Source organism: Oncorhynchus tshawytscha, linkage group LG22, assembly GCF_018296145.1.
Source record: "Oncorhynchus tshawytscha isolate Ot180627B linkage group LG22, Otsh_v2.0, whole genome shotgun sequence".
In the NCBI taxonomy this organism is placed as follows: Eukaryota; Metazoa; Chordata; class Actinopteri; order Salmoniformes; family Salmonidae; genus Oncorhynchus; species Oncorhynchus tshawytscha.
Window position 1 is genome coordinate 15,509,685 of NC_056450.1, and position 21,161 is coordinate 15,530,845.

The 21,161-nt window shown below is 45.8% G+C and overlaps 1 protein-coding gene across 14 annotated transcripts in view; it reads left to right on the forward strand.

Moving 5' to 3' along the window:
• LOC112221920 (rap1 GTPase-activating protein 1) overlaps positions 1-21,161 on the forward strand; it is a 113,681-nt gene that overhangs the window by 67,617 nt on the left and 24,903 nt on the right. For 12 of the 14 annotated variants that reach the window (XM_042303841.1, XM_042303830.1, XM_042303832.1 and 9 more), the window contains one exon: positions 11,246-11,348. Coding sequence is in view for 12 of the 14 variants with exons in the window: in XM_042303830.1 (XP_042159764.1) it covers positions 11,246-11,348 (103 nt within the window). In the remaining 2 variants the exon portion in view is untranslated. Of the gene's footprint in view, positions 1-966; positions 1,379-11,245; positions 11,349-19,713; positions 20,155-21,161 lie in introns of those variants that run through there. The other 2 variants (XM_042303839.1, XM_042303837.1) reach the window with 2 other exon arrangements.

The following is a 21,161-nucleotide window of genomic DNA, read 5'->3' on the forward strand; positions in this document are numbered from 1 at the left end:
GACGAGGAGAGAAGGACGTATGTGAAATTTGCAGTTTGACGTGAAAATCCCATTTTCAAACGTGAACTAGATGTAAATTTAATGTGAAACCATATTTTGACATGTATTACATTTTTAGTTCACATGTTAACACCACCTTTTCAAGGGAAGAGAATTAAAACAATTCACCTCACACAGGAATGGCAGATGATTATTACAATACACAAATATAAAGACTGTTCAATAAATCCCTTGTAATCTCTCCTGGCATACCAAACACCACCAGTAGGATGAATCATACTTCTCCTGTATGACTATGCTCCAGAGCACATGTTTTAGTAAAGGCAAGTCCACTTAGTGTTTCTACATACCTGAGGGGACAAACAAACATATGCTTTAGATGAAGAGAACATCGCCAGGGACATTAAGTCTGTTAGAAGCTGAATGTGGCAGGAGGACTCAGGAGAAATATGAGCTTTTCCTGTTTATTGCAGGTGTGTAATCACTGTTACTCTGGTATTAGTCATGAAATGCTCCTCTGCTTTTATCCTCTCAATCCAAATGATTCTCTCTTACTGGAAAACTAATGATAGAAACATCATAAACCCACACTCAATATATGAAGTTCACGATTCACTCTGTGCTCTGTGTGTGTGTGCGTGCGTTCATGCCTGTGTGTGTGTGTGTGCGCGTGCATTCCTGTGTGTGTGCGTGCGCCTGTGTGTGTGTGTGTGTGTGCGTGCATGCCTGTGTGTGTGTACGTGCGTGCCTGTGTGTGTGTGCGCGCATGCCTGTGTGTGTGTGTGTGCTTGCGTGCCTTTTTGCGTGTCTGTCCGTGTGTCGGGGTAAGGGCAGATCTATTCTCTCCTGTGTAACTGATTTGGTTGCCAGAGCAACCGGTCCTAGCTAGGGAGGCATGTTGTTTAATTAAGGTGAGGTGTAATGAACGCAGAGGAGAAGAGAACAAACCTGCATCAAACAGCCCAGCCTCTCAGCGGCAGGCTTCTCTCTCTCTCTTTCTCTCGCTTTCTTTCTCCCAGTCCAAGCATGGGCGGGGGAGGGGCACCCTGCCACAGAGGGAGGAAGAGAGGGAGGTTTTGAGAGAGAGAACGGATGAATGAGAGATCTAGAGAGAGAGTGCTAGAAAGGGAGGAAAAAGACGGCCAGCCTAGCAGGGCAGAAGTTGGTGTGACAGCCCAGAGGCTCCACTTGTCAGGCAGGTGTGTAGCAGTCAGAGGGAGAGAGTTGAGACTGAGAGTGATCAGACGGGAGGAGAGAGTTGAGACTGAGAGTGATCAGACGGGAGGAGAGAGCGAGAGAGTCGTGTCTTAGTCATCTGCTTCTTGATTGCTCTCTGATATATTTATCTGGGAGAAAGACTGCATACAGCTGACACAGAGTGAGTAACTTACTTATTTATTTGTGTTCGTCATGTTTGCTCTGATAGTACCTACCGCTGTTACTATATGCCCCACTAATTTCACTCTGTAGCATAATATATAGGTTGGATTTGTTTGGCAATCTGTGCTGTATTGATGAGGTGGGGGGGATGAAGCTGTAGTGGCTTAGTGCTGCCTGTAAACTGATATGCAGGAGGTTTACGTAGAGGCACGCAGCGAGCAGGAAGCAGGCAGGATGGCAGGTGGCAGTCAGCAGGCAGGTGCACAGAGCATACAGTATGTAATGTGTCATGCGCAACATGCTTTTGTTCTGTTGAACAACTCATAATGAGGAGGAAAGAGGAGAGTTCCCCCGCTGCTCTGATGAGATAATTTTGTTATTTAGCTATGTGCTCTGGCAGTGTGGAGTGCTGCACAGTACGGTGAGTTTCCTCCTGCCTGATTCCTGTCATGGGGAAATAATTATTCATCCATATTAGAACTATGCACACTTACGCACAAACACACACATACACACACACACACACACACACACACACACACACACACACACACACACACACTCTATACAGTTGACAATTTCATTCCGCTATTCTGATAGTCCCCTTACCAGACATGTCTTAATTCAATTCCTCCCACACCCACCAGCACCTCTTCCTTCTCATTGTCCTCCTCAGGGAGTCAGAGTGTCTGCTAGCTGGCGTGTCTGGGCTCCCACACCCTGTCCATCCACAGTGTGTGTGTGTGTCTGGGCTCCCACACCCTGTCCATCCCATCCACACCCTGTCCATCCACAGTGTGTGTGTGTGTCTGGGCTCCCACACCCTGTCCATCCACAGTGTGTGTGTGTGTCTGGGCTCCCACACCCTGTCCATCCACAGTGTGTGTGTGTCTGGGCTCCCACACCCTGTCCATCCACAGTGTGTGTGTGTGTCTGGGCTCCCACACCCTGTCCATCCACAGTGTGTGTGTGTGTCTGGGCCCCACCCTGTCCATCCACAGTGTGTGTGTGTGTGTCTGGGCTCCCACACCCTGTCCATCCACAGTGTGTGTGTGTGTCTGGGCTCCCACACCCTGTCCATCCACAGTGTGTGTGTGTGTCTGGGCTCCCACACCCTGTCCATCCACAGTGTGTGTGTGTGTCTGGGCTCCCACACTCTGTCCATCCAACGTGTGTGTGTCTGGGCTCACTGTGCTGGGCGGTTGATCTCTCATAGGACAGACTAGAGCTGCCTGCCTGGCTTCATTGAATTCCACTGAAGACACACTGGTGTCAACTTCATCTCCTCAAGAGACTCACTGCTGTCTGTCAGGAAGGTCTCTCTTTCTCTGTAAGATGAAGAGAGCAGCTCTACCAGTCAGTCAGACACAGCAGACGTGATAATGACTTTACCAACAGGTATATCACCCCACATACTGTAGTGTGGCTGATGAATTGTCCTTGTTTACATTATTTAATAGATCCTTAGCATGGACAAAGACAGTGGCTAATTAAACATTGATTAGCTTTTAACAAGAGGGGGCGATTCAATTTCTTATTTCTGCTTAAATCTCTGCATGGGCTGTGCTTGATGACTTAGCCTAAGGGATAGTGAATCTATCTGTACAGGAACATCCGTGCCTCCGTGCTGGCTACAATGGAGAGAACGTCTACAGTACCACGTGAGAGGGGGTTCACTCGAACGTCTGTCAGGAGTAATGAAAGACCGAGAGGGAGAGTGCTGTTTACACACACACCTCCAGACTAATAGCAGTATTGATATCCGCGTGTGTTTTCACAGTCTTACTGTAGGAGTTCTATGTCCGATTAGAATTGTCATATGATGTGTCAGTTCCAAAACCACCAGCGATCATTTTCAGATCTGCTGGTCCTATATGTTTGACATGTCTGTTGATTAAAAGATGACTGATGCAGTTTGTACAGCACTGTGCCGATATGTGCGTATACATTTCTTATAATAGACTTGACCCACTGGGCACGCCACATCATTTCAACGTGGGTAGTATTTGGTTGCTTACGTTTATCAATGAGATTACAACCTATTTTCACACACTCAAAAAAGACAGTCAAAAATGTGTTACATTCCCAATGTGTTATCACTGTGCTTTAAACCATCTTAAAAACACAACCAAATTCCAGTGAAGAAGCAATGTGTCAGATGTTTGGTTTGGTTGTCACCTAAATGTAACATCCCCGTGGTTTCAACCATTTAAACGAGTTCAAATATTTTGATTGTGTTTATTTATACAACAACTTAATGATGTGCTTCATCTACTAGCACAACCAAATGACCTGGATTGTAATTGAGACTATTTAAGTACATGGTGCCAGTGTTCAATGCCGTTTGAGATTTTGCATAGATTATTATAGGAATTGTCTCCACAGCCCTGCAACATTTGCATGCTTTCTATGATTACATAAGTAGATGTTTATTGTTACAGTAACCTGCATCGTGTTTGGTTTACAATGCAACCAAATATGAAGATTTAAAGGAGACGTATCTACTTTGTATCCACTGAAGATGCTGTTTCCATAGCTATTCACATGGCCGTAACACATCTGGACAAGAGGAACACCTATGTGAGAATGCTGTTCATTGACCTCAGTTCAGCATTCAACACTATCGTTCCCTCCAAGCCTGACTCCAAGTTCAGAGCCCTGGGTCTGGTCACCACCCTCACCTACCGCTGCACCATCGAGAGCTTCCTGACCAGTTACATAATGGCCTGGTACGTGAATTGCTCCATCTGCGACCACCAGGCCCTCCAGCGGGTGGTGAAGACGGACCAGTACATCACTGGGACCTATGCCCTACAGTGGGTGGGGAAGACTGACCAGTACATCACTGGGACCTAGGCCCTCCAGCGGGTGGTGAAGACAGCCCAGTACATCAATGGGACCTAGGCCCTCCAGCGGGTGGTGAAGACAGCCCAGTACATCAATGGGACCGGGGCCCTCCAGCGGGTGGTGAAGACAGCCCAGTACATCAATGGGCCCTCCAGCGGGTGGTGAAGACGGACCAGTACATCAATGGGACCGGGCCCTCCAGCGGGTGGTGAAGACGGACCAGTACATCAATGGGACCGGGGCCCTCCAGCGGGTGGTGAAGACGGACCAGTACATCAATGGGACCGGGGCCCTCCAGCGGGTGGTGAAGACGGACCAGTACATCAATGGGACCGGGGCCCTCCAGCGGGTGGTGAAGACGGACCAGTACATCAATGGGACCGGGGCCCTCCAGCGGGTGGTGAAGACAGCCCAGTACATCAATGGGACCGGGGCCCTCCAGCGGGTGGTGAAGACAGCCCAGTACATCAATGGGACCGGGGCCCTCCAGCGGGTGGTGAAGACAGCCCAGTACATCAATGGGACCGGGGCCCTCCAGCGGGTTGTGAAGACAGCCCAGTACATCAATGGGACCGGGGCCCTCCAGCGGGTGGTGAAGACGGACCAGTACATCAATGGGACCGTGCTCCCACCCATCTAGGATATCTACTGGAAACGGTGCCTGAGGAAGTCCTGCAGCATCATCAAGGACCCCACACACCAGCCACGAGCTGTTCTCTTCCTTACCGTCAGGTAAGGTTTGATACCAATAGGCTCAGAGACAGTTGGACAATGTATACAGTACCATGCGTATCCCATACATACAACTAATAAAACATGAAACTTCGGGATTAATATTTTCCTGAAAATCGGCCAATTTCAATACCGGGCATAATTAATCATTCAAGTCGGAAATACCCATTTAATACCTTTAAAACCAAGATATGGTCACTAATGCAGAGTTCTCCCCAAATTAGAGGGGTGTTGCACCACCTTGTCAGCTTGGCTGCACCACTATGTAAAGATTTTAGAGTTAATGAAACTGATATTTAGTAATGACCACCAATGATCACTGTTCATAAATGCTGAGTGTTATCATGTTTCTCAATTTATTAGCGCATTTCAGCAGTAGGCTATCTGGACACAGAGCGCTCTCAGGACACACCAAGCTCAATGTTGTCAAATCGTACAAACTTGGTAACGACAGTCAAACAAATGTGAAATTACCAAAGTTGCTAAGCTTGCTAGATAACATCCTTCAACAAATGACAGAATATCTCCTATATTTAGCAAAATCGAGTTGATGATTATACATATAGCAGATCAGTTCATGAATAACGAAGAATAAAAAGGGGAAATATACTGAACAAAAATATAAAAGCAACATGCAACAATTTCAAAGATTTTGCTGAGTTACAGTTCATATAAGGAAATCAGTAAATGTAAATAAATTCATTAGGCCCTTATCTATGGATTTCCCATGACTGGGCAGGGGCACAGCCATAGGTGGGCCTGGGAGGACATAGGCCCACCTACTTGGGAGCCAGGCCCACCCAATGGGGAGCCAGGCCCAGCCAATCAAAATGTGTTTTTCCCCACAAATGGGCTTTATTACAGACAGAAATACTCCTCAGCACCCCGGTCCCTCTCCTCTCAGACGATCCCGCAGGTGAAGAAGCCGGATTTGGAGGTCCCAGGATGGCGTGGCTACACGTTTTTGTTGTGAGCCCGGTTGGACGTACTGCCAAATTCTCTAAAATGTTGGCGGCGCCTTATGGTAGAGAAATAACATTCAATTCTCTGGCAACAGCTCTGGTGGATATTCCTGCAGTCAGCATGCCAATTGCACGCTCCCTCAAAACTTGAGACGTCTGTGGCATTGTGTTGTGTGAAAAAATTGCAAATTATAGAGTGGTCTTTTATTGTCCCCAGCACAAGGTGCACCTGTGTAATTATCATGCTGTTTAATAAGCTTCTTGATATGCCACACCTCTCAGGTGGATGGATTATCTTGGCAAAGGGGAAATGCTCACTAACAGTGGTGTAAACAAATTTGTGCACAAAATTTGAGGGAAATACGTATGGAACATTTCTGGGCTCTTTTATTTCAGCTCATGAAACATTGGACCAACACATTACATGTTGCGTTTATACTTTTGTTCAGTATTTGTTCAGTGTTGCTGACACAGCTTCTCCTGGTTTTGCTATTGAATGTATCTGACTGTAACATCTATAGGTCCCCAAGGTTAGCCCCCGCAGCATTGTGAATGTTGTACATCCGACAGCTTGGACTCTAGTCTATTTCAGTTCCTACAGTCAATCAGTCCTGCTTGCTGATTCATGTTGAACACCACTACAAGTTGTATTTTCATTAGTACATGTCAAGACTATTGATTGCCATGCCAACAAATTAAACCGCCCCTATTGAATTGACTGATTAATCACAATATTTTGATTACAGTTAGGCTACATTCGATGGACCACTACTGTCTACACTGTATTGGTATTGATTAAGGCATTGATGCTGCCTTGAGGTGTTTGTGGCTCAATGTCTCACACACATATGGCATGGCTAGTGGTTTCAGAGGAGTGCAACACCCACATTGTGTGGCAGGCAGGCAGGCTGTACCCTGGGTTGGAGACGGTGAGTAGAGAGATGTGTGGCAGGGAGGGTGGCAGGCAGGCAGAGATGTGTGGCAGGGAAGGTGGCAGGCAGGCAGAGATGTGGCAGGGAAGGTGGCAGGCAGGCAGAGATGTGTGGCAGGCAGGCAGAGATGTGTGGCAGGCAGGCAGAGATGTGTGGCAGGGAAGGTGGCAGGCAGGCAGAGATGTGTGGCAGGGAAGGTGGCAAGCAGGCAGAGATGTGTGGCAGGGAAGGTGGCAGGCAGGCAGAGATGTGTGGCAGGGAAGGTGGCAAGCAGGCAGAGATGTGTGGCAGGGAGAGGTGGCAGGCAGGCAGAGATGTGTGGCAGGCAGGCAGAGATGTGTGGCAGGGAAGGTGGCAGGCAGGCAGAGATGTGTGGCAGGGAAGGTGGCAGGCAGGCAGTCTCTTGGGTTGGAGACGGTGAGTAGAGAGATTTGTGGCAGGGAAGGTGGCTGAGTGTCCTCCCTGGATCCCTGAAGTGACTCTTCTCTCCAGAGAGACTCCTGCTTAATGGCACATAAAGCACACTCAGAGATAATAAGATATTATTCACAACAGTAGTTTGCACACTTTGTGTGCTTGTTTGGTGTAAGATCTCATCTTATTTTATCATTGTGGCATTTTGAATATTGCTGATTCTTTTTTCGAGATCAGTGTAGGTCTATGTGACTTGTTGAGTTTGTCATTGCTCTAGGATGCCAGTGGGTTAACATACCGCTAATGGATTTGTGTTCACATATATGTTTGTGAAGACCTAGGAAGGATCTTTACAATCTGACATCCTTTGGTTAGAGTGGTTTGTTTTGGCATGGTGATCATCTAAATAATTAACATTCACCCACACTACTCACACGGTGCCCCTTACAAACAGTGCCACCCAAATCGGCTAAGTCGGGTCTAACTCTAGTTTTTAGAGATATAGTTACAGAATATAATGTTAGTATCACCTGTTCGAGCCTATTTCTCATCCTCTGTGGATTTTTACGTTTCCTGGGTAGCTAGGTTCGTAGTAGATATTCCACATTGTGTACTGGTTTTATCTCAAGGTAAATAAAAGCAAACAAGGAGGTGTAATGGTGGAAGTGAAGGTAATGCATTTACTCAGGAGTGTGGCGGGCAAGCAGCCCAATCTGGAGAATAATCACATTTCCGCTCAGAGAGGTTGTCTGCTGTGTGATGGATGGGGCCTTGGAGAGGAGACCTGGGCACGCTGTTCTCGTGCACTATTTAATCAAAACACCGGGAATAAAAGGACATGGGCTCACTCAAGACACTTTGTGATATTTCTAGGTTGAGCCCAGTCAACCTCTCACACCACGTTGTGCCACTTCAGGTGCAGTTAGATTGTGATCAGGACTAACTCAAACTCAGGGAGGGGGGTGGAATGGCAAAGAATTCACCAGAATGTTGACTGTAACAAGTCTGAAGGTTCCCTTGTTTTACATATCCAGTCTTTTTGAATGGTTTCTGCAAGAAATTGAAATTCATCGTTTAGCGCTTCTGTGTTTTCCTCCAGTCACCGAGTCATCATATATCTATGATGTAATAATACTCCTGTCAGAACAACAGAGGAAGGAAGACAACGCAGAGAAGAGAAGGGTTGGAATAATATTGGATTAGTTTACTCAATCTCTTCATATCGCTCTTCAACCTCAGTTCACTTTTTTACACCATAGGCCAGGGATGGGAAACTTTAATAGGGGTGGGGGCCACAAAAAAACGGAACTCATTATGAGGGGCCGCAGTGGCTTATGGGTCTGCGTACCCACATCCATACCCCCACCCACCCTTGTGACAGTGAAAAGAAGATTGCATTTCTGCAATTTTACACATTTTACCATGGTGCGGAGAGAAGATTTTTGACATTTTATAACTATTTTCATGGTATTCTTCTAATTTTGCCATGGGGCTGTGAGAAACATGTGCAGTTTTACAGCTAATATCCTGAAATTCTACACATTTTGCCATAGGGTGGAGGCAAATGTTGGCAGTCTTTAATATGATAACTGATGATCAATGAGCCCCACCCGGGTTTGTAATTTGACCATGGATCAAATCAAATCAAATTTATTTATATAACCCTTCGTACTTCAGCTGATATCTCAAAGTGCTGTACAGAAACCCAGCCTAAAACCCCAAACAGCAAGCAATGCAGGTGTAGAAGCACGGTGGCTAGGAAAAACTCTCTAGAAAGGCCAAAACCTAGGAAGAAACCTAGAGAGGAATCAGGCTATGTGGGGTGGCCAGTCCTCTTCTGGCTGTGCCGGGTGGAGATTATAACAGAACATGGCCCAGATGTTCAAATGTTCATAAATGACCAGCATGGTCGAATAATAATAAGGCAGAACAGTTGAAACTGGAGCAGCAGCACGGCCAGGTGGACTGGGGACAGCAAGGAGTCATCATGTCAGGTAGTCCTGGGGCATGGTCCTAGGGCTCAGGTCCCCGAGAGAGAGAAAGAAGGAGAGAATTAGAGAACGCCCAGATGTTCAAATGTTCTAAATGACCAGATTCACACAGGACACCGAATAGGACAGGAGAAGTACTCCAGATATAACAAACTGACCCTAGCCCCCCGACACATAAACTACTGCAGCATAAATACTGTAGCCTGAGACAGGAGGGGTCAGGAGACACTGTGGCCCCATCCGAGGACACCCCCGGACAGGGCCAAACAGGAAGGATATAATGGATGGAGGGGTTTGAGTTTGTGTGCTGTTAATGCCGGTCCTCAGCTCCCACCCCCAAAATAACTTGAACTCACTCACCTTATGTGCTCTGTGTGTCACTTTTCTTGTACTCACATCACACTGTCTGTCTGTACTCGTCCTGTCCTGTGCGTCTGTCTGTCCGTCCGTCTGTCTGTCCTGTTTGTCTGTACTCACCCTGTCTCTTCTGTTTGTCTGTACTCACCCTGTCTGTCCTGTTTGTCTGTACTCACCCTGTCTGTCCTGTTTGTCTGTACTCACCCTGTCTCTTCTGTTTGTCTGTACTCACCCTGTCTCTTCTGTTTGTCTGTACTCACCCTGTCTCCCTGTCTGTCCTGTTTGTCTGTACTCACCCTGTCTCTTCTGTTTGTCTGTACTCACCCTGTCTCCCTGTCTCTTCTGTTTGTCTGTACTCACCCTGTCTGTCCTGTTTGTCTGTACTCACCCTGTCTCTTCTGTTTGTCTGTACTCACCCTGTCTGTCCTGTTTGTCTGTACTCACCCTGTCTCTTCTGTTTGTCTGTACTCACCCTGTCTGTCTCTTCTGTTTGTCTGTACTCACCCTGTCTCTTCTGTTTGTCTGTACTCACCCTGTCTGTCCTGTTTGTCTGTACTCACCCTGTCTCTTCTGTTTGTCTGTACTCACCCTGTCTGTCCTGTTTGTCTGTACTCACCCTGTCTCTTCTGTTTGTCTGTACTCACCCTGTCTCTTCTGTTTGTCTGTACTCACCCTGTCTCTTTCTTCTGTTTGTCTGTACTCACCCTGTCTCTCCTGTTTGTCTGTACTCACCCTGTCTGTCCTGTTTGTCTGTACTCACCCTGTCTGTCCTGTTTGTCTGTACTCACCCTGTCTGTCCTGTTTGTCTGTACTCACCCTGTCTGTCCTGTTTGTCTGTACTCACCCTGTCTGTCCTGTTTGTCTGTACTCACCCTGTCTCTTTCTTCTGTTTGTCTGTACTCACCCTGTCTCTTTCTTCTGTTTGTCTGTACTCACCCTGTCTCTTCTGTTTGTCTGTACTCACCCTGTCTCTTCTGTTTGTCTGTACTCACCCCACGTAACCTGTGTCTCTGTAAATCCCTATTTGCTCTGCCTGTTTCTCTGGGCTCTTTCCTATATGCTCACACTGTCAACTGACTTATGTATAGTCCTTCATTGACTCAGCAATATTCAACACTCATTGGGAGGGAGATGTAACCGTAGAATGCCAATTTTTCTAGTAATCTTTTCTACAAGTTTAGATAGCTGGCCGCTAGACTAGCTGACCAATCTAAAATAAAAATGCTGACATGGGCTAATTGAGTGACTGCTGATGCACAACCAAATTATTCTAACTCTCAATAACCAAATAACTCTAACTCTCAAACTCTCATTTTTAAAATAAAAATAAAAATATTGGTCTGCGGGCCTACAAAAGGGCCGGTTGCCCCTCCCTACCGTACGCCATTGTGACGCTTCTCAGAATGGGCACCATGCAGCAGACAGTGTTTCCTAAATAGCTGTGTTGTGTTGTGTTGCCATTGTAAGTTCTGCAAATCACGAACCCTAAAACCCTGAGGCATCCAGTCACATTATTCCTCTTCTCTCCCCTCATGACCTCAGTGTGATGTATGGGGGTGAACCCCGGATGGGACATCGTCTGATCTGTCTGATGTTCATGTTTCTCTCTGTGTGTTTTCTGTGTTTCTAGGAAACAAGATGGGGGTGAACCCCGGATCTCAACCACACTAGATCCTCCGTTGTTACAGCCCCCGTTGTCACCGCTCCCGTACCCCGCTCCACCGTTCCTCAAGGTAGGAGGGGAGGGAGTGGACGGAGGGGTTTGGGTTTGTGTGCTGTTAATGCCGGTCCTCAGCTCCCACCCCCAACATAACCTGAACTCACTCACCTTATGTGCTCTGTGTGTCACTTTTCTTGTACTCACACTCTGTCCGTCTGTCCGTCCGTCCGTCAACTGACTTCTGTATAGGCCTTCATTGACTCAGCAATATTCAACAATCATTGGGAGGGACATGTAACCGTAGAATAACTATTATTTGAAATTAATATTTTCTTTGACTTGTGGAATTACAGTATGTGTTTGGCACCTGTTATGATTCCATTAATATCCAGATTAAACAAACCCAGTCCTATTTCATAAATGTGAACAAAACAGCGCCTGTCTGAATAATTGTCATTCCAAAGGTAAAATGTCCCTGTCCCAAAACTAGAATATGTCACTTATAAAGACTGGCTTGCCTTCTTACCTCACTAATGTACTATTCTGCTTCTGGCTTACAGTTACCTAGCTCTAAATTAATTCACAATTCAAATTGTATCAATAGCACTTTTCACTATACTTGTCAGCAGCACACATTTCCCGAATGATCCCATTTCAAAGAATCTATTTTGACATGTCTTACATCTGAACCGAAAGGATAACTAATCTTTCTTAGATATTTTGGGACGTATTAGATTGAAGGGAGCAGAGATTGGAAGATTAAGAGGATACAGTCTTGATGATATCAGTGAGGATTAAGAGGGCCCTGTACACTTAGGAAGGAAGGATTTACACTTAGGTTAATCCTAAATTAATCCCACCCGTGAAGGATTGGACAGGGCTCGCAACCATGAAGTTCAAACCTTTACAGTCATCTGTAGTGTCACTGTGAGGAGATGATGTGTTAAGGCAGCATTGCTGAGAAATAGTAGATTGTGCTTAATTGATAGTTGTTGGAATGAGGGGTACTGTGGGGCAGTGCTGGGGTCAATTCGAATTGAAGGCAGTCAATTTAGGAAGTGATTTAAAAATGTGTATAAAATAAATTATAACTTTGGAAATAAATAGCTTCTACTCTTCAGTTTATTCAGAAGTAATTGAAAATGGAGGCAGTTCTTTCCAATTTTGAATTGTTATTTAAGTGTACTTCCTGAATTGACTGCCTTCAATTCGAATTGACCCCAGCCCTGCTGTTGGGGTCAGAGCCCTCTGCATAGGGCAGTCTTTCTTGTGCACACACACACCTAGCGTCAAGGTTGGTCATAGACTGCTTTGCATGCCACACAACTCCTACCAACTCTAATTGAATAAATTAAATATCATTTTTATCCAACTGTAGAGATTAGATTAAATATGACCTGCAGCTTCCTCTTCTAAATGTTTCTACTCTGAAATTACAATGAAACATGTTTGTTCTGATTTCACGTAGATACATTATACTTCACTTGACTTTGACGTGAGGTGATGAACAGGGAGAAACATGATATTGATAACATGATATTGATAACATGATATTGTAGCGATCACATAATTTCACAAGATGTAACCATTGTTGTCTATTCAGACCTGCTGTACTCAGTATCAATTGTCATTGTAACTAGTTGTTGACTAGGCTGCAGTCATGCTATTCAACAGGTTCTAATTGATCATAGAAGTGCAGGCATCTCTGCTTTCCATGGCGTTTCACTCAGATAAACTGGAATGGCGATGTCTTCATGGTTCTTCATGGTTCATTTACTGTATGTGCCCAGTAAATTATAAAAAGAGGATGCAAGTCATTATACAGTTCCAAGCTGTTATTATTTCTTAGAAATACTAATGGATAATGAAGCATAAACATTGTCTTTACATAGTGTAACAAAACATATATCAAGACAATAAGAGGAGGACAAAGGAAATAGAGAGTTCTCTACATAGTGGACTGGACCCAGTAGAGACACATGCCCAGATAGGAAATAGAGAGTTCTCTACATAGTGGACTGGACCCAGTAGAGACACATGCCCAGATAGGAAATAGAGAGTTCTCTACATAGTGGACTGGACCCAGTAGAGACACATGCCCAGATAGGAAATAGAGAGTTCTCTACATAGTGGACTGGACCCAGTAGAGACACATGCCCAGATAGGAAATAGAGAGTTCTCTACATAGTGGACTGGACCCAGTAGAGACACATGCCCAGATAGGAAATAGAGAGTTCTCTATATAGTGGACTGGACCCAGTAGAGACACATGCCCAGATAGGAAATAGAGAGTTCTCTACATAGTGGACTGGACCCAGTAGACACACATGCCCAGATAGGAAATAGAGAGTTCTCTACATAGTGGACTGGACCCAGTAGAGACACATGCCCAGATAGGAAATAGAGAGTTCTCTACATAGTGGACTGGACCCAGTAGAGACACATGCCCAGATAGGAAATAGAGAGTTCTCTACATAGTGGACTGGACCCAGTAGTGACACATGCCCAGATAGGAAATAGAGAGTTCTCTACATAGTGGACTGGACCCAGTAGAGACACATGCCCAGATAGGAAATAGAGAGTTCTCTACATAGTGGACTGGACCCAGTAGAGACACATGCACAGATAGGAAATAGAGAGTTCTCTACATAGTGGACTGGACCCAGTAGAGACACATGCCCAGATAGGAAATAGAGAGCTCTCTACATAGTGGACTGGACCCAGTAGAGACACATGCCCAGATAGGAAATAGAGTTCTCTATATAGTGGACTGGACCCAGTAGAGACACATGCCCAGATAGGAAATAGAGAGTTCTCTACATAGTGGACTGGACCCAGTAGAGACACATGCCCAGATAGGAAATAGAGAGCTCTCTACATAGTGGACTGGACCCAGTAGACACACATGCCCAGATAGGAAATAGAGAGTTCTCTATATAGTGGACTGGACCCAGTAGAGACACATGCCCAGATAGGAAATAGAGAGTTCTCTACATAGTGGACTGGACCCAGTAGAGACACATGCCCAGATAGGAAATAGAGAGTTCTCTACATAGTGGACTGGACCCAGTAGAGACACATGCCCAGATAGGAAATAGAGAGTTCTCTACATAGTGGACTGGACCCAGTAGAGACACATGCCCAGATAGGAAATAGAGAGTTCTCTACATAGTGGACTGGACCCAGTAGAGACACATGCCCAGATAGGAAATAGAGAGTTCTCTACATAGTGGACTGGACCCAGTAGAGACACATGCCCAGATAGGAAATAGAGAGTTCTCTACATAGTGGACTGGACCCAGTAGAGACACATGCCCAGATAGGAAATAGAGAGTTCTCTACATAGTGGACTGGACCCAGTAGAGACACATGCCCAGATAGGAAATAGAGAGTTCTCTATATAGTGGACTGGACCCAGTAGAGACACATGCCCAGATAGGAAATAGAGAGTTCTCTACATAGTGGACTGGACCCAGTAGAGACACATGCCCAGATAGGAAATAGAGAGTTCTCTACATAGTGGACTGGACCCAGTAGAGACACATGCCCAGATAGGAAATAGAGAGTTCTCTATATAGTGGACTGGACCCAGTAGAGACACATGCCCAGATAGGAAATAGAGAGTTCTCTACATAGTGGACTGGACCCAGTAGACACACATGCCCAGATAGGAAATAGAGAGTTCTCTACATAGTGGACTGGACCCAGTAGAGACACATGCCCAGATAGGAAATAGAGAGTTCTCTACATAGTGGACTGGACCCAGTAGAGACACATGCCCAGATAGGAAATAGAGAGTTCTCTACATAGTGGACTGGACCCAGTAGTGACACATGCCCAGATAGGAAATAGAGAGTTCTCTACATAGTGGACTGGACCCAGTAGAGACACATGCCCAGATAGGAAATAGAGAGTTCTCTACATAGTGGACTGGACCCAGTAGAGACACATGCCCAGATAGGAAATAGAGAGTTCTCTACATAGTGGACTGGACCCAGTAGAGACACATGCCCAGATAGGAAAGAGACACAGAGAGCTCTCTACATAGTGGACTGGACCCAGTAGAGACACATGCCCAGATAGGAAATAGAGTTCTCTATATAGTGGACTGGACCCAGTAGAGACACATGCCCAGATAGGAAATAGAGAGTTCTCTACATAGTGGACTGGACCCAGTAGAGACACATGCCCAGATAGGAAATAGAGAGCTCTCTACATAGTGGACTGGACCCAGTAGACACACATGCCCAGATAGGAAATAGAGAGTTCTCTATATAGTGGACTGGACCCAGTAGAGACACATGCCCAGATAGGAAATAGAGAGTTCTCTACATAGTGGACTGGACCCAGTAGAGACACATGCCCAGATAGGAAATAGAGAGTTCTCTACATAGTGGACTGGACCCAGTAGAGACACATGCCCAGATAGGAAATAGAGAGTTCTCTACATAGTGGACTGGACCCAGTAGAGACACATGCCCAGATAGGAAATAGAGAGTTCTCTACTGGACCCAGTAGATAGTGGACTGGACCCAGTAGAGACACATGCCCAGATAGGAAATAGAGAGTTCTCTACATAGTGGACTGGACCCAGTAGAGACACATGCCCAGATAGGAAATAGAGAGTTCTCTACATAGTGGACTGGACCCAGTAGAGACACATGCCCAGATAGGAAATAGAGAGTTCTCTACATAGTGGACTGGACCCAGTAGAGACACATGCCCAGATAGGAAATAGAGAGTTCTCTATATAGTGGACTGGACCCAGTAGAGACACATGCCCAGATAGGAAATAGAGAGTTCTCTACATAGTGGACTGGACCCAGTAGAGACACATGCCCAGATAGGAAATAGAGAGTTCTCTACATAGTGGACTGGACCCAGTAGAGACACATGCCCAGATAGGAAATAGAGAGTTCTCTACATAGTGGACTGGACCCAGTAGAGACACATGCCCAGATAGGAAATAGAGAGTTCTCTACATAGTGGACTGGACCCAGTAGAGACACATGCCCAGATAGGAAATAGAGAGTTCTCTACATAGTGGACTGGACCCAGTAGAGACACATGCCCAGATAGGAAATAGAGAGTTCTCTACATAGTGGACTGGACCCAGTAGAGACACATGCCCAGATAGGAAATAGAGAGTTCTCTACATAGTGGACTGGACCCAGTAGAGACACATGCCCAGATAGGAAATAGAGAGTTCTCTACATAGTGGACTGGACCCAGTAGAGACACATGCCCAGATAGGAAATAGAGAGTTCTCTACATAGTGGACTGGACCCAGTAGAGACACATGCCCAGATAGGAAATAGAGAGCTCTCTACTGGGCACATAGTGGACTGGACCCAGTAGAGACACATGCCCAGATAGGAAATAGAGAGTTCTCTACATAGTGGACTGGACCCAGTAGAGACACATGCCCAGATAGGAAATAGAGAGTTCTCTACATAGTGGACTGGACCCAGTAGAGACACATGCCCAGATAGGAAATAGAGAGTTCTCTACATAGTGGACTGGACCCAGTAGAGACACATGCCCAGATAGGAAATAGAGAGTTCTCTACATAGTGGACTGGACCCAGTAGAGACACATGCACAGATAGGAAATAGAGAGTTCTCTACATAGTGGACTGGACCCAGTAGAGACACATGCCCAGATAGGAAATAGAGAGTTCTCTACATAGTGGACTGGACCCAGTAGAGACACATGCCCAGATAGGAAATAGAGAGTTCTCTACATAGTGGACTGGACCCAGTAGACACACATGCCCAGATAGGAAATAGAGAGTTCTCTACATAGTGGACTGGACCCAGTAGAGACACATGCCCAGATAGGAAATAGAGTTCTCTACATAGTGGACTGGACCCAGTAGAGACACATGCCCAGATAGGAAATAGAGAGTTCTCTACATAGTGGACTGGACCCAGTAGAGACACATGCCCAGATAGGAAATAGAGAGCTCTCTACATAGTGGACTGGACCCAGTAGAGACACATGCCCAGATAGGAAATAGAGAGTTCTCTACATAGTGGACTGGACCCAGTAGAGACACATGCCCAGATAGGAAATAGAGAGTTCTCTACATAGTGGTGGACTGGACCCAGTGAACTCACAGACACATGCCCAGATAGGAAATTTAGAGTTCTCTACATAGTGGACTGGACCCAGTAGAGACACATGCCCAGATAGGAAATAGAGAGTTCTCTACATAGTGGACTGGACCCAGTAGAGACACATGCCCAGATAGGAAATAGAGAGTTCTCTACATAGTGGACTGGACCCAGTAGAGACACATGCCCAGATAGGAAATAGAGAGTTCTCTACATAGTGGACTGGACCCAGTAGAGACACATGCCCAGATAGGAAATAGAGAGTTCTCTACATAGTGGACTGGACCCAGTAGAGACACATGCCCAGATAGGAAATAGAGAGTTCTCTACATAGTGGACTGGACCCAGTAGAGACACATGCACAGATAGGAAATAGAGAGTTCTCTACATAGTGGACTGGACCCAGTAGAGACACATGCCCAGATAGGAAATGAGTTCTCTACATAGTGGACTGGACCCAGTAGAGACACATGCCCAGATAGGAAATAGAGAGTTCTCTACATAGTGGACTGGACCCAGTAGAGACACATGCCCAGATAGGAAATAGAGAGTTCTCTACATAGTGGACTGGACCCAGTAGAGACACATGCCCAGATAGGAAATAGAGAGTTCTCTACATAGTGGACTGGACCCAGTAGAGACACATGCCCAGATAGGAAATAGAGAGTTCTCTACATAGTGGACTGGACCCAGTAGAGACAGTTCATGCCTGGACCCAGTAGAGACACAGATAGGAAATAGAGAGTTCTCTACATAGTGGACTGGACCCAGTAGAGACACATGCCCAGATAGAAATAGAGAGTTCTCTACATAGTGGACTGGACCCAGTAGAGACACATGCACAGATAGGAAATAGAGAGTTCTCTACATAGTGGACTGGACCCAGTAGAGACACATGCCCAGATAGGAAATAGAGAGTTCTCTACATAGTGGACTGGACCCAGTAGAGACACATGCCCAGATAGGAAATAGAGAGTTCTCTACATAGTGGACTGGACCCAGTAGAGACACATGCCCAGATAGGAAATAGAGAGTTCTGTATGACTAGTGGACTGGATACCCAGAGTTCTCTACATAGTGGACTGGACCCATAGAGACACATGCCCAGATAGGAAATAGAGAGTTCTCTACATAGTGGACTGGACCCAGTAGACACACATGCCCAGATAGGAAATAGAGAGTTCTCTACATAGTGGACTGGACCCAGTAGAGACACATGCCCAGATAGGAAATAGAGAGTTCTCTACATAGTGGACTGGACCCAGTAGAGACACATGCCCAGATAGGAAATAGAGAGTTCTCTACATAGTGGACTGGACCCAGTAGAGACACATGCCCAGATAGGAAATAGAGAGTTCTCTACATAGTGGACTGGACCCAGTAGAGACACATGCCCAGATAGGAAATAGAGAGTTCTCTACATAGTGGACTGGACCCAGTAGAGACACATGCCCAGATAGGAAATAGAGAGTTCTCTACATAGTGGACTGGACCCAGTAGACACACATGCCCTGATAGGAAATAGAGAGTTCTCTACATAGTGGACTGGACCCAGTAGAGACACATGCCCAGATAGGAAATAGAGAGTTCTCTACATAGTGGACTGGACCCAGTAGAGACACATGCCCAGATAGGAAATAGAGAGTTCTCTACATAGTGGACTGGACCCAGTAGAGACACATGCCCAGATAGACATAATCCTCTCCAAAGTTTTAATGATGTGCTCAGCTCAGAAAGAAAGTGGGTGTGTGGAGTAGCAGCTACCAGACAGGTCTGGTAGAGAGAGGAGTTATTGTTCCTTATCCTTATGAGAGGACTATTAGTCCTCTGTAATGAGAGGTCCCAGCTCTGACACCTGCACTAGGCCTACATACTGGGCACTGTGGGTGTGGCTGTTCAGACCTCCTCCTCTCTTGCTGGTTGTCTGGCTGTCTGTCTGGCTTTCTGGCTGGCTGGCTGGCTGGCTGGCTGATTCTGCTCATTCTTTGTTCTTTATTTTCTCTTTCTTTCTGAAAAGTCTTTGAAATTATGTATCGCCAAAAAGGAATTGCATTGGAATTGAGACATTTGATTAAGTTCCAATGAAGTTATTCCTAGCTATACGACCCCAAAACATTGTCTCTATTGTTATAGTGGTGCTGTCTGTCCACAACTTCTCTATCTCCAGTGTTGGTAGGACGGTGCTGCAGGGACTTGTCTGAGCAGTAGAGTACATCACAGCCTGAGGAGTTGGACCATGCTCTACCTCTGGCCATCTGCCAGACACTCAGAGAGAGAGAGAGAGAGGGCTGGGGGACAGGGACAGGAGGAGTAGGGTTGTGCTCATAGTGCACTTTCAGAACTCATTACCTCCTTCTCCTCTTCCTAGACAGAGTGGCATAAAGAGAAAGATAGTGAGGATTGCTGACCAATTCTTTGGACACACGGACAGTCGGACACACCTGATGACACTTGCTGTGTACACACAACTCTGTGACTCTCCTAGTTTGGCTGTAGTTGTTTGGGTAACTTCTACACTGTGGGTGAGGGACTGCATTATCGCAGTGGAATACAGGCATGCCTCTGGGGCAGCAGGCAATGTGCTCTTCTAATACTGGACACTTGAACTTAACAGTTGAACTCACAAACCAGTGACCGTGATTTATTTTCTGCTGGAGGATTTTGTTTCATGGAAAATAGTCTTCTTGAAAAATGTCTAAAAGTTGTCAGATCCATCTCAATGCTCCACTGGTGACAGCGGGACCGTGGAGGAAGCACAGCAAAGTAAGTACTCGGATAGACTAGTCACACCTCTGACAGAGAGCTCTCCTTTGATTGTCTGATAATTATTAGGACCAGAGTAAGAACTAAGTAAGGGATCATGACTCTTAGCAGTCATTACTCATTAGCTACCATGTGTGTGTCAGGGAAAGTGCCCGTTCTCTCTGGCAAGCATGCTAAATTAGACAGGGAAGAAGACAAGGCCCGTGGTAGATTTAATTCAAAGACCCCCATTCATGGCCTCCTTTTTTTTTTAAAGATGTGAGCCTTGGGTTATTGTCAGTTCAAATTCAGGTCAGTGTTTTAGACTGAGGATGGAAATAGTCAATACTACCCTGATTGTTGTATTTCCTTGTTCATTCAGTTGGAACGGATAAATATGTGTATGTGGGCCTCCTATACTGTTGTGTTTCTGACAGCTAACAGTTCTGTATGTAGTAGCAGCTAACAGTTCTGTATGTAGTAGCAGCTAAATGTAGTAGCAGCTAACGGTTCTATATATAGTAGCAGCTAACGGTTCTATATGTAGTAGCAGCTGACAGTTCTGTATGTAGTAGCAGCTGACAGTTCTGTATGTAGTAGCAGCTGACAGTTCTGTATGTAGTAGCAGCTGACAGTTCTGTATGTAGTAGCAGCTGACAGTTCTGTATGTAGTAGCAGCTGACAGTTCTGTATGTAGTAGCAGCTGACAGTTCTGTATGTAGTAGCAGCTGACAGTTCTGTATGTAGTAGCAGCTGACAGTTCTGTATGTAGTAGCAGCTGACAGTTCTATATGTAGTAGCAGCTAACAGTTCTATGTGTAGTAGCAGCTGACAGTTCTGTATGTATGTAGTAGCAGCTGACAGTTCTATATATAGTAGCAGCTAACGACAGTTCTATATGTAGTAGCAGCTGACAGTTCTGTATGTAGTAGCAGCTAACAGTTCTGTATGTAGTAGCAGCTAACGGTTCTATATGTAGTAGCAGCTAACAGTTCTATATGTAGTAGCAGCTGACAGTTCTGTATGTA